At 48.2% G+C, this 15,446-nt stretch overlaps 1 protein-coding gene and 1 long non-coding RNA gene across 4 annotated transcripts in view; both read right to left on the bottom strand.

Annotated features, from left to right (window-relative positions):
• LOC144288775 (uncharacterized) overlaps positions 1–4,093 on the bottom strand; it is a 43,962-nt gene extending 39,869 nt beyond the window's left edge. For both annotated transcript variants that reach the window (XR_013356775.1, XR_013356774.1), the window contains exon 1: positions 2,937–4,093. This is a non-coding gene — a long non-coding RNA (uncharacterized LOC144288775). The remainder of the gene's footprint in view (positions 1–2,936) is intronic.
• Positions 4,094–8,546: 4,453 nt separating this feature from the next.
• Positions 8,547–14,138, bottom strand: SP8 (Sp8 transcription factor). 2 transcript variants are annotated; one of them, XM_077856571.1, is made up of 2 exons: positions 13,955–14,138; positions 8,547–11,827 (listed from the first exon to the last, which is right to left on the bottom strand). In XM_077856571.1, exons 1-2 carry the CDS (start codon positions 14,036–14,038, stop codon positions 10,325–10,327), a joined length of 1,587 nt encoding a protein of 528 aa, XP_077712697.1. In that variant the 5' UTR covers positions 14,039–14,138; the 3' UTR covers positions 8,547–10,324. The 2 variants fall into 2 exon arrangements, with proteins under 2 accessions (XP_077712697.1, XP_077712698.1); XM_077856572.1 differs by lacking the exon at positions 13,955–14,138 and adding an exon at positions 12,835–13,023.
• Positions 14,139–15,446: the final 1,308 nt, after the last annotated feature.

Genomic DNA, 15,446 nt, shown 5'->3' with positions numbered 1-15,446 from the left:
AAAAAATAATCCTAAAATCTAACTTGAAAAACTATGGTGGGAATAAATAGAGTCACTGGATTACTTGTATTTTGTAGTTACTACATTAAGGACAATAACAATGAGTAAATAAATCATCCTAAATTGTAGAATAAAAAATAGGTCCAGGCTACAAATAAAACATTGCTAAGAATAAATTTTTGATAACTTGAGGTGAAACTGTCAAACATTCAAAATTTAATTTGATGCTTCCATACATGGGGAAAAAAAACTTAGCTAGTCATGTCTTCTGATATTTTAATTAACTATGAAAGAAATAAAAAATTTCATTCTAAGAAACTATACATCAAAGGCATATCCCTGAGGAATAGATCTCTATGTAACTTACTCTAATGTAGTCTCTGCATAGGCAAGCTGACCAAAGAAGTTCAGCATCTTCCTAAACTATATTTTGCCACTGACTGATGTGCCATGCAACATCTGTTGCCTTTCATTCTCTATTTTTTAAAAATTATATACCAATATTGATTTCTTAGGTTCGACAGATATTACCATAGTAATGTAAAATAATAACAATAGGGAAAACCCCAGAACTCGCGGTACTGTTTTTACAATTTTTCTATAAATCTAAAGTTATTTCAAAATGAAACGTTTACTTTAAAAAAATGAAGTAAAAAGAACCATGCCACTGCTTTTGGACTATAAAATAAGGAGTACTAAAACAACTTCACAGATATAAACACCATTTCTTTGCAACAGGGGCCACTATTATACTCCTCTTATGAAACTAAAATTTTCTCTGCAAAACAACAGATGGAATTTTAGGAACGGAACACTTCACCGATTCTGATTTTCCTGGATATATATATATATATATTAAAACACTCAAGTAAACATATCACTAAGCAAAGTATGTTCACATTTAATAATTTTATCATATGCTAAATAAATTATATCATATGCTCTCTACAAAGTATATGCAACTGAAGAATATATGATGTTTTTTTTTCCCAAAATATTTACAAGGTTGTTTTACTGCTCTCTATTGATTACTATTACAACATTCAATTGTGATAATGAACTAAAATATGTCACTATTGAAGGCATAGAAAATAAAATATATGAGTACCTTACCCAAACTTAATTACTTCAGTTTTAAGCCAAATAGTTATTTATTAAGAGAAAGAGCAAAATTTAATTTGCCTCACAGTATAAAAGCTACTGAATTGTTGCCTACAAGAACCTTATCAAAGTTGGGAGCAATATAATTTAATGTTATTAAAGTGATGATTTTTCTCTAAATAGAAACTTGGTGTTTTTTTTAAATAGAAACTTTATGTATCCATAGACAAATTATGTTAAAGAGCATTTTCATAACATAATATTTTTAAAATATCACTAAATCAATGTGAATCTCTTTTAAATACGTTTCCACCTGCCACCAGGTACCCCCTCCCTCACAAGGACCATTGTTGGTTAAATTGAAAGGAGAAAGAAACTGCTTATGAAAAAAAAAAAAAAAGCAAAAATAAGGGATAGGCATGTAGGAGAGAAATGAAGCATTGATCACTGTAGAAGAATGAGCACAAAACTTCCTGAAATGATAGGAAACCTGATGATAGGGTACCTGCATAATTAGGGACATTAAATTGGGTGCAAAATTGCACAGTACAAATCCTTTACTTTCAGTTGAACTACACAATCATCTGAACTCTAGGGGGGAAAAACATCTACTTTCTTTCTTCTATTTCATTGCTTAAAATGGAGTGACTAAAAACTTAAAGCTGGAAGGATCAGTTCTCTCAAAGATGTAAAGATAACCCTAGGTGAATTAGTGAGGTGTTTTTTTTTTTTTCAACATTCACATAGAGTACAAAGTGAAATGAGCATAATGTAAATCAACTCATTGTTTAGGCCCTTTCAAATTAGTTGCCAAAAGAAAAGTGAAAACTTGATAAGCAGGTTCCAATTTCTATGTGTTGATTTAGAAATCTTAAAGCTTGTGGGAGCTTAATTCATTTAAAGAAAGAAATTTAAAGAGAAGAAAAGTAAACAAGGAAAATGCTATGCAATGAAACACTGATGTGAATGGGGTAGAAAGGATTTCTTTTAAAAAACAAAACAATAAAGAGTTCCATTGTGCCTTTAAATTACAAATTTAGATTTCTTATAGTTTGAGTCTGATTTCCTTTTGAGCATCAAAATGTCATCATCCATTTCAATATTCAAACCGTTGATGTTGTTTCTTAGTATCTTGGGGGGAAATTAAATAAAAACCAAAATCTTAAAAAAATTCGTTCACATTTTCTAACAGGTAGATGACTATTTTGAATAAAGCCGCAAAGGCATTTTTTTTCTTTTAACTTGCCCCCCATGAAAAGTCCATTTCCAAACTTGCAATTAGATAGTTCAGAGCTCTGATTGCAGCAGCTCCCAGTCTTGACCCTTTTTCTCAGGATTCAAGCAAAAAATAAGTGAAGAGAAATGGCAAGACTAAGTTCAGATATTCAGAGACAAGTCCTAGGTCGCTCCTCTTTCCAGGAAACTATGGTCCCAGGTTTCATCAGTGTGTACTTTGTCTTAATAGGAATACTATTTAATCATCAAAGCAAATATTTTCTAACCTTCAGATAGAAGATCTTTAGTAGACCTATTTTTTAAGTATTTTTAGATCACAGATACATTTAAATGATAAAAAATGTGAGGACAAACTGCTTTGCAGGAGTGAGAAAGGTGAGAGCAGGAGAGGACTATCATTTGCACCGAGATCTGAAAGACACTTGTAGCTTACTTGAGAAGCTTCATTTAGCATTGAGCCAACGGGGAAGTTCTGTTCCTGGTGACAGCGCAGTGGGAATTCCCACTCCAACAACCCATGAAATGTTACTGCATAATTATTCACCTTCTGAGACCCATTAGAACTTATCAGTAAAGAAAGAAATTTAATTTAAACTCACCCCTCTGTGCTAAAGAATGACTGGGACATGAGATCAAAGCGCAAAGCTCTGTCCTCCAGTGGTTTGCAACACCTAGGCACAATAGGGTGAGAGAACGAGGCATTCCAGCGCTTCCCGGCTTTCCGGACCCCGGAGAGAGGGGTGGGAACAGGGGCTCGAGTCACCGGCTAGTTGGAGGGAGGAGGGTGGTGGCGGCTCCAGAGGTGGTCGCGTCAAGTATATCCTGGAGCTTCTGGCGGCCAGAATGTTTCTATCCGAGGCTGCAGGGGCTGGGCTGGGCACCCGAGGCCCTCACTGCCCCTGCCTTACCCGCTACTGGGAGAGGCGTCAACTGAGCTCTGGATTTAACCACAGGCGCGACGAGCCTGCAGCCGCCGTACCATTCGCAGGTGTGGGGCTCTGCGAACACCCTGGATGTAAGCGACGAGGAAGATGCTTGCGGCGCAGCAGCAGCACAGGCTGTCTTAAGTATATAGAGACGGTGCATGCATAACTTTCGCTTGCAGCGTACAAAGTGCAAGCCAAGGATCCAAACCTGTACGATGAGGTCCTAGAGGCGCCTAAGAGAGGAGGGGTAAAGAGGCTTCCTGGGAACCGGCTCCCGTCCTCAGGCCGCCTTGGAGCTGCAGGTACATTCTCCAAGGAAAGCCCTTTAAATAAAGGGCGTTCTTGTTCTCCCTTTCCTTCAGTTGTCACCACAATATGGGGCCTGGAGGATGTTGCTAGCACTCCCCAAATACCTGGCTGCCCGAAGGGTCAAGAAGCAAAGAGGGAGAAGAACACTTGAGAGAAGTTGCTGGGGTTTAGGTACAACACAGTAAAGAAAAGTTCAACAGGTACAACGATTGTCCTCTCTCTCGATCTATTTCTAAATCTATAGCTACCGACATATCTTTCTCATCTATCATCCATCTATCATCCATCTAAGGCTGCTCGAAGGAGTCAGTGAGGGGGCTCTACTGTTCCTTGATTCCCGAAATCAAAAAGGGCAGTTTTTGCGCAGCCAATCAGACTTGTCTTTGCTTCCTTTATGATAGCAGCGTGGGTAAAGGTGCGGGAGCTCCTTGGTGTGCGTCTGGCAAACCAGTGACACAAGGACAAGGCTAAAGCTTCCCGCGGAAGGAGGACGCCGCGCTTGGCTGAACCCCGCGAGGCGGGGGGGGGGCGGGCGCGAGTGAATGCGGCGGTTCGGCCCAGAAAGGAACGCCGAAGGCGACGAAGGGCAGGCAGTCGTCGCTAAGGCAATCGTCGCTAGGACAGTCGTTGCTAAGAGAAGTCCAAACACGTTTGGGGAGGACGACCTGGGCCCGTCCTCGCCGCGGGAGGCCCGGGTGGCACAGGCGGGACGGAGAGCCAGCCCCCGCCCCCCCCCAGCCCCCGGGGCAGGGGGAGGCAAGCCACGAGGTGCAGGCGCTCGCGGATGCTGAGAACGGGGAGAGCCGGGGGAAGGCAGGCCGTCCTCCACCCCTACTCTGGCCTACTCGAGCGTCTTTTTGGAGCGGGGAGGTGGGCTCGGGGAGGCTCACCGCCGCGATTCCCACGGTCGGCTCGCGCGGGCCGGGTGGCGGCGGCCGGGCGGGCGCTGGGCGGCTGCAGAGCGAGCGCGGGGCGCACGGGGGCGCTCGTCGTCCGCGCAGCCAGCGGAGGCGCCCGCCACGTCTTTGTGTGCACCGGCGCTCGGCGGGCGGCTGCGGCCCGCAGCTCGGCGGGGGGCGGCCGGGGGCGGCCGGGGGCGGGGCGGGGGCTCCCAGGCTCGGCCCCACCCTTCGCTGCAACCCCCCGAGCGGACGCGGTGGCTCGCCCGACCCGGACTCTTCCCGGGGCTGGGGGTGGGGTGGGCTGGGGGTGGGGGGTGCTCCGAGGGTCCTTCTGAGAGCAGCCGGCAGGACAGGGAAGCGGGGGCAGCGTTCAGACAGGCTGGGAAATCCTCCGGGGTTCAGAACCTGCCCCCTGAATTCACAGAAGAGCCGGAGGGAAACTTCGGGCAGCCCAGGCCCCGGCTAAGAGCGCTGCCAGGGGAGCCGAGGACGCCTCTCGCGTGGCCTCCCGCGCTGCAAGAACTGGTGGCCTGAGAAGCAAAGTTAGGGAGGGGGCTTAAAGGAGCACCCCCACCCCCACCCCCACCCACCCCACCCCACCCCCGCCAGGGCCTGCAAAGAATGGCTTGAGAGCGGCAGGGGAAAGCCGCAGCCCTGAGCGGGCGCTGTCTGCCCGCGCGGCCCTCGATCACCCCAGGCTCTCCTCGCTGTCCCGAGAGCTCTGGAAGCCCCGACAGTCCTCGGGAACCACAGCGAAACGCAGGAGGCTGCTTCCTCGCCGCCCGGGAGACTCCGCAGAAAATTAAATTAAATTAAACACGCGCCCAGGGACCAAAGAAAATAGATTTCCCCCCTCCCCCACGCTACAGCAGATCAACACCTCTGCTCCCCGGGAAGGCAGCGAACCTAAGGAGAGGGCCACTGACGCGCATCCCCTGCAGCCGCGGCGGCCGCAGCCCAGGGTGGCAAGGAATTACCGGCTTTCCTTTAATCCGGAAGCAGGGAATAAATAGGGCCGCGAGCAAATTCTGAACCTCATTTTTAAACCACAGCCACAATTGTATAACAAGCAAAGTCCTCAAAAGATGCCATAAGAGACACTCCTAACTTAAAAATGAGTACACCATACTCTACACGTCACTCCTTTTGATCCTTCCTTAACACGATTTTCTTTTTTCCCAAATACAGTGATAGAAATAATCTGCTGGGCTACTTTTTTTTTTTTAATAAAGAAAGGCAGGCAACTGTAGAAATCCTATTTTTTTTTAAAAAGAAAGCGTTAATCCTACCTGAGTTTTTCTTACGGGTGTCTGTCGGGAGAAATAAGAACGCCTGTCTGGACAGAAATAACATAAAACAGCAAGAATACAAAAACCCCAGTTTGTTCAAAATACCTACATCAAATTAATCCCTTTGAGGCTATTCATATGAAAAAGTGAGCAAAATGTAGAACTTCTTTCATTAAAATGTCTATCTCCACCACCTTAAGCAGCCAGAGAACAATCACATCTACAATTTTGTTCCTCTGAATTTCCTGCCTTAATTTACCAACCTAAAAGATCATCTGACCTTTGAGCTCATCGTACAAAATATTTAATTTAAAGAAATTCCTCCACAGGCCTTCTGTAACATTCCATTCAGTAATCTCACCAAAAGATCCGCAGGGAGATGAAACTTGATGGCAGGAATATCGATCTGCCCACTCAGGAGTCTAGTCTCATCACCCGCTTGTCTTTAATTTTTAATTTCAGCATTCTCTCCCCAAGGGAAGCCCAGTTGGGAAGTTATACCAAGACTAGGGTAAGAATAAAGTTGAAGGAAGGCAAAACCATCTAAGAACTTTTTCTAAGATGGGTTGATTAGGGAGAGTAACTCATCACATTGTCTTAAATGAAGTTTCTAGCATAAAATAATTTTGTTCATAGTCCAATGTCAACAAGTCACAGTCATGTCCCCAAGATGAAGGAGATCACCCAGAGAGAGAGAGAGGGAAACTGAACCAAGGTAGGATAAAGCAAGGTAGGGAAGAAAGTTTGGGGAAGAGATGAGGCGGACCAACAGAAAAGGCTAGACTGAGCCATGGCCCTGTTCCAGTCTCTGGAGGGAGCACTGATAAAGCTGGCCTGACCTCTGGGTCAACAACTCGTTTAACTCTACCTTGATCTGAAGACTGGAAGCTCGTCCCTTGGTTCAAAGTGAGATCCAGCCTTTGGCTTCATTTGTGTGAGCCTTCAGGCACTGTTAAGAGGTTCTTTACCACAGACAAAGCAGAGAGAAAAATCACAACTTTGCACCTTATCTTCTGTCCTCCGACCCCAAAAGAGAACCCTGCCCACCCTCCACAAAGTGAATCTAGAAAAACTGCTCAATAACCATCAAAACAAACTAAACCAGAGCTAGAAGAGGGAGGAGGAGGGGAAGGAGAAAAGTGAAAGTTTGCAATCTGTTCCCCTCAACTACCCCCAAAGAAATCCTCCAATCTCTCTCCTTGTCATTACCCACTTCTTAAATCAAATGGGATGCTGTATGTAATGCAACTTATATTATAAATGTACCAAGCAGCTTTCCTCTTACCTGCCACTACATTTAACTCCTTCAGAGCCGCTTTCTCGGAATCCCTCAGCATTTCAACTTTCAATAAAAAAGAAACAACACTTAAACTGTGTTCTGCGTGTTATTCCTAGGAAGAAAGTGACAGAAAGAGACTATTTTACTTTTAAAAACCATTTCTTAGAGCTATAGTATACCAAAGAACCAGGGCTAACCTTGCTTGCAAAACCATAGGGATTGGAGGTCTCGAGTACCTGCATATACAACAGGATAAAAGCAGTCTGCTACTTGGGTACAAACTGTATTATTCTAAATTTTTTTTTATCCCTAATTGTTCTTTTCTCCTGAATTTACAATATTCATAGCATTCTGAATTTTCAACTTCTATGGATAATAATGACTTTATAGAAATTTCAATGGAAAATTTTCAGGTCAAGAAATACACCAAGACTAAACTTGGGGTGGAGAGAATACAAACAGAAAGAAAGAAGCTAAACTTAGAAGAATCTGAACACACTAACTTTTTATTCAATTTGATTCAAAATAATAATATTAATCTAATAGTGAAATAGTTTGATATAACATCAATCAACATTTAAAGTATTTTATGTTTCAAAGTATGGCTCAAGGAACACTCATTGCTTAAATGCACTTAGACATAACAAGACAATATTTTTTTATTGGCATCATTGACACCTATGAACAATAGCCTAGTAAATAGATTAAGGTTTAACCTTCCTTTTCTTTGGTGGCTGTTTAGAGACTTTAAAAGAACAGATAACTCATTTCAACAGGAATCTACTACTGATATTTACCTCTACATAATCTTTAGCTAAGACATGGAATGCCAAAAACAAGCTTTTGTTAGCTTGACCTCCTCCACCCCCTAACAACAAAAGTTATCCCCAAACCCATGTTTTTATTTTAGATGTACTGATCTTCCAATGTAAGGCTTGGCCTTTTAAATACCAAATACAATCAATGGCCAACAACCTGACTCCTTCTGGAGAGAAGGAAGCAGAACAGGGAGATTTCTTTGAATTGTTTGGTGACTTAGTACAAATTTGAAGAGGTCAGTAAATCCTGATGCTTTGAGCTAAATCTACTGGTAAATAATTAATTACATTTCTTAGACACTATAATCTTAATCTTGGTAAATAGAGAAACACAGCTTTGCCAAATAGATCATTCCATCTAAGTAATATCTTAAAGGCAATTATTTAAATATTACCACAAAAAAAAACAGGGTTATATTTTGCTTAAATTAGACATTTAACTGAAGATAAAATGCAAATGTCCATAGTTTAAAAAGGAAAAAAAAAATACAAATTAACTGGCCTAGTCTTTTATCTGAGTTTATTAATACCATTTAAAATATTACAAATAAATCAATTACATCTCATGCATTTAAAATGCAAGTCTAAAATGTTCCAGAGAAAGGCTTTTCATTTCAATGTGAAATATCCAAATTATTTCAACATTACAATGAGCAATTAGTTTGCAGAATCTGCAAACATTTAAATGTAGTGTCAGGAGTGTTTATTAACAGTTAACAATATTACCTTCAGGAAATACACAAAGGCCAAAGTTAGTTGAGTTTCACTTGGACAATTTATTTAATACATGGGTTTTAGCAGACCCAGTTATTATGAAATATAGGAGAACTCTCACTTTAACTATGCCTGAACTGCCAGCAAATGCAAAGAAGTACATGCTCCATTAAATTAAATGTCATCCCACATTTATCAAATATTGTCTTAGTTACAGTTTGATACCTATCTAAATTCATATTCGAGCAAAACTAAGCCCCGAAAGTGCGTTTGTGGCTCTGCACCTCCAGAAGTGAGTTCAAAATACCTGCAGCTCATCAGAACTGCAACAATAACTCTTAATATTTTTTGTGACAAAAAAAAAAATCAACTTTACTTCAATATATTTTCAAATATTTACTGGAAGTAATGTACAAGAAAAATACTATACAAAATCGTCTCCTGGACAGCTGCACCTCGCACCCATACACTGGTGGAGTTATAATTGGTAACTAATCTAGAACGATTCTCCAGTTGTACAAACCATTAGGTTCAGATATATTTTACAAAGTTTTTTTTTTGTTTCCTATTTTCCCTCTTTTGGCATTTAAACTACAGCCTCGTCTCAATTAAACGATAGCTTCTTCACTTGTTTATAAGTTTAAATCACACAAAAAAAAGTTTAACCCTAAGAATCTTCGATGAATTCCAAGAATTTACAGAAATGGGTACAATACAAATTGGTGGCTGGACTAGCAAAAAAAAAAAAAAAGATTGGGAGATTATGCTCGGGAGTGGTGGAAAAAACGAGGTAGAAAAGGACAAACACGGAGATAGTTAATCTGGTCTCACCGGAAAGGGGGTATTTTTGCATAAGAAAAAGACACCTAACCCTCACCCCCACCCCCACCCCATAAGTTAAGTTAATGCAATCAAAATAACTTTGGGATCGCTGTTAGCAGTTTGGAAAGAAAGACTTGTTCACTGCTAGAGGAAAAACTATCTAGAAGGGAAACCAAGTGGAAGGATGCTGTATTTTTTTTCTTTAGTTTTTTTTTTTTTAGTTAAAAAAAAAAATGTTATAAAGATGAAAGAAGGCTGCTGCAGCGATCCGCCAGGACTGCCCTTAGCTGAAACTTGAATCGGTTCCACCTCAGGGAACAAAGGAAAAGAGGCCGAGCTGGCGTTGGGAGGGCTAACTCCGCAAACTCCGGGGCTCGGGGCCGCCCGAGATGGGCACCCCCGCGCAGCTGCGGCAGCTCTGCGCACTGAGGGCCGCGGCCCGCGGCGGCCAGGCGGGGCCCTCGGAGCCGCGGTTCTCGGAGCTGGTGGGCGGCTGCCCGGCGGGGACGCCCTGCCTCCTGCCTCGCCCTCCCCACCGCGCCGCTCGACCCGGAGGCCCCCGGTCCCGCGACCGCTTCCCTCTAAAAGACACGCTCGTGCCAGCCCGGGGATGGCAGAGGGCGGCCGAGGCGAACCAAAGCGCCGGCCAGGCGCCGGCTGGGGCTGCGCGGAGCTCCGGGCCAGCGTGCGACCTGGGGCAGGTGGGAGAGCCGGCGCCCAGGGGAGCGGCGGGTGTTACTTACACGTCCACAGCCCCTTTACAAAGTCAAGTCACAGAGTGAGCTAAGAGAGAGAGACAGAGACCGAAAGAGACAGAAAGTGCGAGCAGGATGCCGAGGACAGAGGCTGGAGCAGAGGCCGGGGCAGACGCGGCCGAGTGGACCGGGCTGGGAGGGGGCCGAGCGGAAGGGCAGCCGGAGGAGGCGCGTCACTCCAGGCCGTTGCGGTGCCCGGGCTCCGGCGGCGGCAGCAACTCCGGGGAGTGGCAGGGCGGGCTGCCCGCCGCGCTGTGCTCGCTGTCGGTGTCGCTGCCCTTCTTGCCGCCGCTACCCGAGCCCGCCGAGCCGCCGCCGCCGCCGCCGCTGTGCGTCTTCACGTGCTTGCTGAGGTGGTCGCTGCGCATGAAGCGTTTGTTGCAGACAGGGCAGGCGAAGCGCTTCTCGCCCGTGTGGGTCCGCAGGTGCCGCTGCAGCTCGTCGGAGCGCGTGAAGCGCTTGCCGCAGAAGAGCCAGTTGCACACGAAGGGCCGCTCGCCCGTGTGCCAGCGCAGGTGCGCCTTGAGGTGCGACGTCTTGCCGTACACCTTGCCGCAGCCCGGTATGTGGCAGCTGTGCAGGCCCTTGCGCCGCAGGCTGGCCCCGGCCGGGCCCAGCCGCTCCGCCTCCTGGCAGTTGGGGCAGTCGCAGGTGGCGCGACCCGAGTAGCGGCGTGCGGAGGAGCGCGGGGAGCCCCCCAGCGGCGCCGACGGCCCGGCGCTCAGCATGGAGCCGCCAGCGCCGGCCAGCGGCGACGGGGCCGAGTCCGGGTAGGAGCCGGGCAGCACTGGCTTGAAGCCGTCCATGAGGTGCTGCCCGGCGGGGCTGAGCAGGTGCGAGGAGGCGCCGCTGCTGAAGGCGGAGTGGCTCAGGCCCGAGTAATCCGAGTTGTAGCCTCCGAGCGGCGAGTGCAGCGAGGTTTGGAGCCCCCCGGCGGCGGGGTGCAGCGAGCCGGGCAGCGCCGCCGCGCCATTCGGGTTCTGCACGTCGATCCAGCCGGCGCCCACGTCCCACCAGCTGGAGGCGCCGGCCGAGCCCACGTCGCCCGCCGCGCCCAGGCCCGGGTGCGAGGGCTTGAACCAGGACTCGTACGGGTGCGCCATGCCCACGCGCGGGTAGATGCCCTGCAGCCCGTCCACCGAGGTGTGCACCTTGGAAATGAACACGGGCTGGTGGGAGCCGTCCTGAGAGTGCGCGGAGGAGCCGCCGCCGCCGCCGCCGCCCCCTCCGCCGCTCCCCCCCGACACGCCAGGGGCCTGGAACACGGAATAGTCGTTGGCGAAGGGCGAGCTGGAGGCGGCGGCCGCGGCGGCCGCGGCGGCGGCGGCGGCGCTGCTGGAGGTGAGGGAGAAGGCGCTGGAGCCCGGCGAGCCGCCGCAGCTGAACGAGTCGGACACCAGGGCCGCCGCCGCCGCCGCCGCCGCCGCGGCCGCCGCCGCCGCCGAGGACGTACCGCCGTTCCTGGAGGCCCCCGACACGCCGAAGCTCGAGAGACTGGAACCCACCACGTTGCAGCTGCCGGAGGAGGAGGACGAGGAGCGTTTCCAGGGGTGGAAGCCTTTGCCGAAGGAAGAAGAGCTGTCCGAGAGGGAGGAGGGAGACGGGCTGGGGCTGCCGATCTTATTACAGGTAGCAGCGAGCATGGCCAGAGGAGTGGATCCCAACCTCGGTTCTTCCTGCGGGAAGGAGGAGAGGGAAGGGGTGGGGGAGGGGGGCAAAAGGCCGGTGGGGGAGGGAGGAAAGAGACGTGCATCAGTCCTCCGGTAGCCTCCAAAACGCCCCACGGCACCCCATCTCTCGTTGCGGCGCGCCGCCACCAACTCACCTGGCTCCCCCAACAGCCCTGGCACCCGGCTGCTTCCTACTCTACGGGAGGGGACAAGTTTGGCTGTCGGCGTCTGATTCGGGAGCAAAGCGCCATGCTAAAGAAGAGTTTGACAAGTAATCTCACCTAAAACAACACTCTCGTGCACACAAGGCCCCAGGCACTTCGAAACAAACAAGCAAGCAAAAAAAGTCCAGATTGGGGAGGAAGGAAGTTTCCTTTGCCGAGAAGCCTGGGGAAAAAAACCATTGGATTGCTTTTAAGAGCGCTTCCCCTGTAATCCAGAGAGAGCTTTGAAAATCCTGTTCCGGTCCCCAGAAACCCATGCTGGGTTGTTTCTCCCAGGCCAAAAGAGGTCAAACTAGAGGGCTCGCTCGCTCTTCCTGCTTTTCTTTTTATTTTCTTAAAAAAAAAAAAAAAAAAAAACTACAATAGTAAAGAGAGAGAGAGACGGTTCAACGTACCTGCAAGGCAAGGCGGGCTGCGATATTTTTTAAGGGGAAGAGGGGAAATCTGCAGTTTGCTCAGGAGGAAAAACTTGCTCTCTTTACCCCCGAAATCGTCGCCTATAAAAAGGACTGGGCGCAAGTCTCCCGGGCAGGGAGCAGCCGGGCGCTGCGAGGTGGCTTGTCTAAATGCCCTTCGAACCTTTTCCTGCGCTGAAAAAAAGTGACTCTGCCCCCCTCTCCCCCTCTTTCTTTTCTCCAAACTCACTTGTATTTAAAGGAAAAAAAAAAAAAAAAAAAAGCTCTCAATAGAGACTGATAGCCCGTGGCCTGGCCGGGGCGACTTTAACCCCCTCCGATCGGCAATAAAAGGAAACTAATTAAACCAGCAAGAGAAAATCCTGAGACTCACCCCTAGAAGTGAAGTTGCCATCACACAAAAGTGCCCTCCTCCTCTCAGAGGATCTTTTTTATATTGATAAATCAGAGGCAGTGTTTTTTTTAGAGGTGTGCAATACAATGATCAGTTCCGCCCATTCCACCACAATTGTAGCTCCCTCTCCGGCTTTGAAGTGCCGCGGAGGCGCGGCCAGCCAATCTGCGGCCTCGCCGGGCCGCGCCGCGCGCGCGCCGTGAGGTCATCGGCGCCGCCGCGGGCCGCCGCGGGGGGGCCGGCGGGGGGGGAGCCGGCGCGGGAGCGGGAGGGGCGCGAGTGACTGCGCGTGTGTTACAAAGCGGCGTGCGGGTGTGTAACAATGTAACTGCGTGCTTGTGTGACCCAGCTGCGAAGGAGACGACGGTGCAGCCCGGGGGCGAGGGGGGTGTGTGTGTAGCGGTGGTGCCTGTGGCAGAGTGTAGCGGTGACAGTGTGGCGGCGGGGGAGGGGGGAGGCCGCGCAGCGGAGGGAGAGGGTGTTATGGGTGACAATATAACCATGTGTGACAGGAGGGTAGAGGGGCAGATCAGGAAAGTGCTGGGGGAAGGGTGTGAATGTACTACAGTGTGGCTGCGAGTGACAAACCTAGGGAGAGAAGGCCCGGGCAGTAAAGCGTGGCGGTGGGGGGAGGTGGTGTGAGTGTGTTGTTTGGTGTGGGGGGAGAGGGAAGAATATTACTGTGTGTGTGTGTGCGTGTGTGTGTGTGTGTTTGTGAGTGAGGGGAGAGGGAAGAATATTACTGTGTGTGTTTGTGTGTGTGTGTGTGTGTTTGTGAGTCAGGGGAGAGGGAAGAACATTGTGTGAGGGGAGAGGGAAGAACATTACTGTGTGTATGTGTGTTGTGGTGTGAGGGGAGAGGGAAGAATGTGTGTGTGTGTGTGTGTGAGAGAGGAGCGTGTGGTGTGTGTGTCTTTGTGTGCGCGCGCGTGGGCCGCGAAGCTGGGGGTGGAGCATACAACAGTGCAGTGAAGTGTCCCCACACAGAAAAGAAATGGACAATCCGCGGAGTGAAACGCGCCGCGAAGTTGACTGAGGCTGAGTAAACAAACACTCGCGAACGCCATCTCGGTCGCCAACTTCCTCGGGTTCCTCGTACCTGAAAATCTTTGAGTGATTTTTTGTCTTGACTTCTTGACTTCTTGGACACTCTCACTACCTGTTCGAAGGGAGCCGTGCTCATACCTGCCTACACCTTTGCAGCTCTACAGCGGAAGGGCAGAAACTTGAGGCGGCTGAGGGGCGTCCTGAGGGGCGCCTTAGGGCGTCTGTGCGCCTGCGTCCACGAGTTGTTACTTTGATTCGGTGGCTTCCCCGCCCCCCCATCCCCCGCCCCCTTCTGGGTCCTGAGGGGGGATTCCGCTTTGGAAGTGCAAGTCTCACTCGGGGGCGGAGGGGGGGCGGGGGGACGGGCGGGTTCGTCCCGCGACGCTGAGTAAATTTCAATACAAAAGGATTAGATAGAGATGGGGAGGTGAGAGGGTATTGGGCTTTTTTTTTTTTTCCTTAGGTGAAAAAAATGAGGAACGTCTTATGGAATTTAACGTCTTCACAGGAAACCTCACAGACACTTTCTGAGGAAAAAAATAAAGATTTTGCCTGAAATCTGTGGATTTTATTTATCAGAGAACAGAGGGCCCTTTGGCAAATCTTGGACCACATGTGTGGAGGCGTCTGAGGGTGTGTGGGCCAGATAGCGGAGTACGTGTGCATGCTAATATATACACTTTAGTTCAAATTTGGTGGGTTTTGGAACTTGCCTCCCATTTGGATTATTAGTTGCCTTCAGAAATGTCATTACAAAAAAAAAAATGTCATTACGATTTTACTGTCACCACAAGGGAACATCTTAAGCCACAGTAAAAACCACACCAGTGTAGCAGAGAAGTCCACAGCTTTCCCAGTACCATTGATTGAATACTTCGTGTGTGTGTGTGTGTGTGTGTTTTAAAGTAATTCATAGTTTCAAGCAGTTGCCAATGCTCTCAGAAATCTAATTTTTAATGTAGCATTGATTAAAATGTTACCAGCTGGGCAAGGTGTCTTGTTTTGACTGGGGAAACATTTTATTGTTTTTGAGCCCTCCTCAAGTGCATGAAGAGCTTCTGTAGCTGTTAGAGAGAGAGAGAGAGAGAAAATCCTCCTTGGATTTACTAAACTCCAAAGTCAGGTTGTATCATTTGTGTAAGTTTCACTGAGCATAGTTGAGGCTGATGTTTGTGCTGTGAGTGTGTTTCTGACCCCTTTTTTACCAGTGTTGGGATATTGACTGTACATCATATCTATTGATTAAGGGGGTAAGGTACATTCTCATACTTTGAAGTAAGGGTGAAGTAAATTAATGAACTGCTTTCTTTCTCTGAAGGCTGACGCTTACCATAAATGTCGTGTTTCTCCCTGCAAGCCACTCTGAATGATTTTAGCGTGTTGAGAAGGCGTGACAGGCCAGCCCAGAAGGAGGAAGGGGTGGGGGAAGGAGGGAACTCCGTTTAACAAATAAAAGAGAATTAACTTCATTGCTTTGGTCTCTTTCTATAATGATATTCATTTTAAGGACCTAATGCACAGTTGTTCAAATTTGGGGTTTAATT

The sequence above is a fragment of the Canis aureus genome, chromosome 18, assembly GCF_053574225.1.
Source record: "Canis aureus isolate CA01 chromosome 18, VMU_Caureus_v.1.0, whole genome shotgun sequence".
Lineage (NCBI taxonomy): Eukaryota > Metazoa > Chordata > Mammalia > Carnivora > Canidae > Canis > Canis aureus.
This window is presented reverse-complemented; position numbering and strand designations above follow the sequence as displayed.

Bases quoted from the DNA above. Each gene is read 5' to 3' on its own strand.
- SP8 (XM_077856571.1), bottom strand. From the start codon at position 14,038: ATGAGCACGGCTCCCTTCGAACAGGTAGTGAGAGTGTCCAAGAAGTCA. The intron at 11,828-13,954 runs GTACGAGGAACC...TCCTTCCCGCAG, and splicing joins AATCACTCAAAGATTTTCAG to GAAGAACCGAGGTTGGGATC.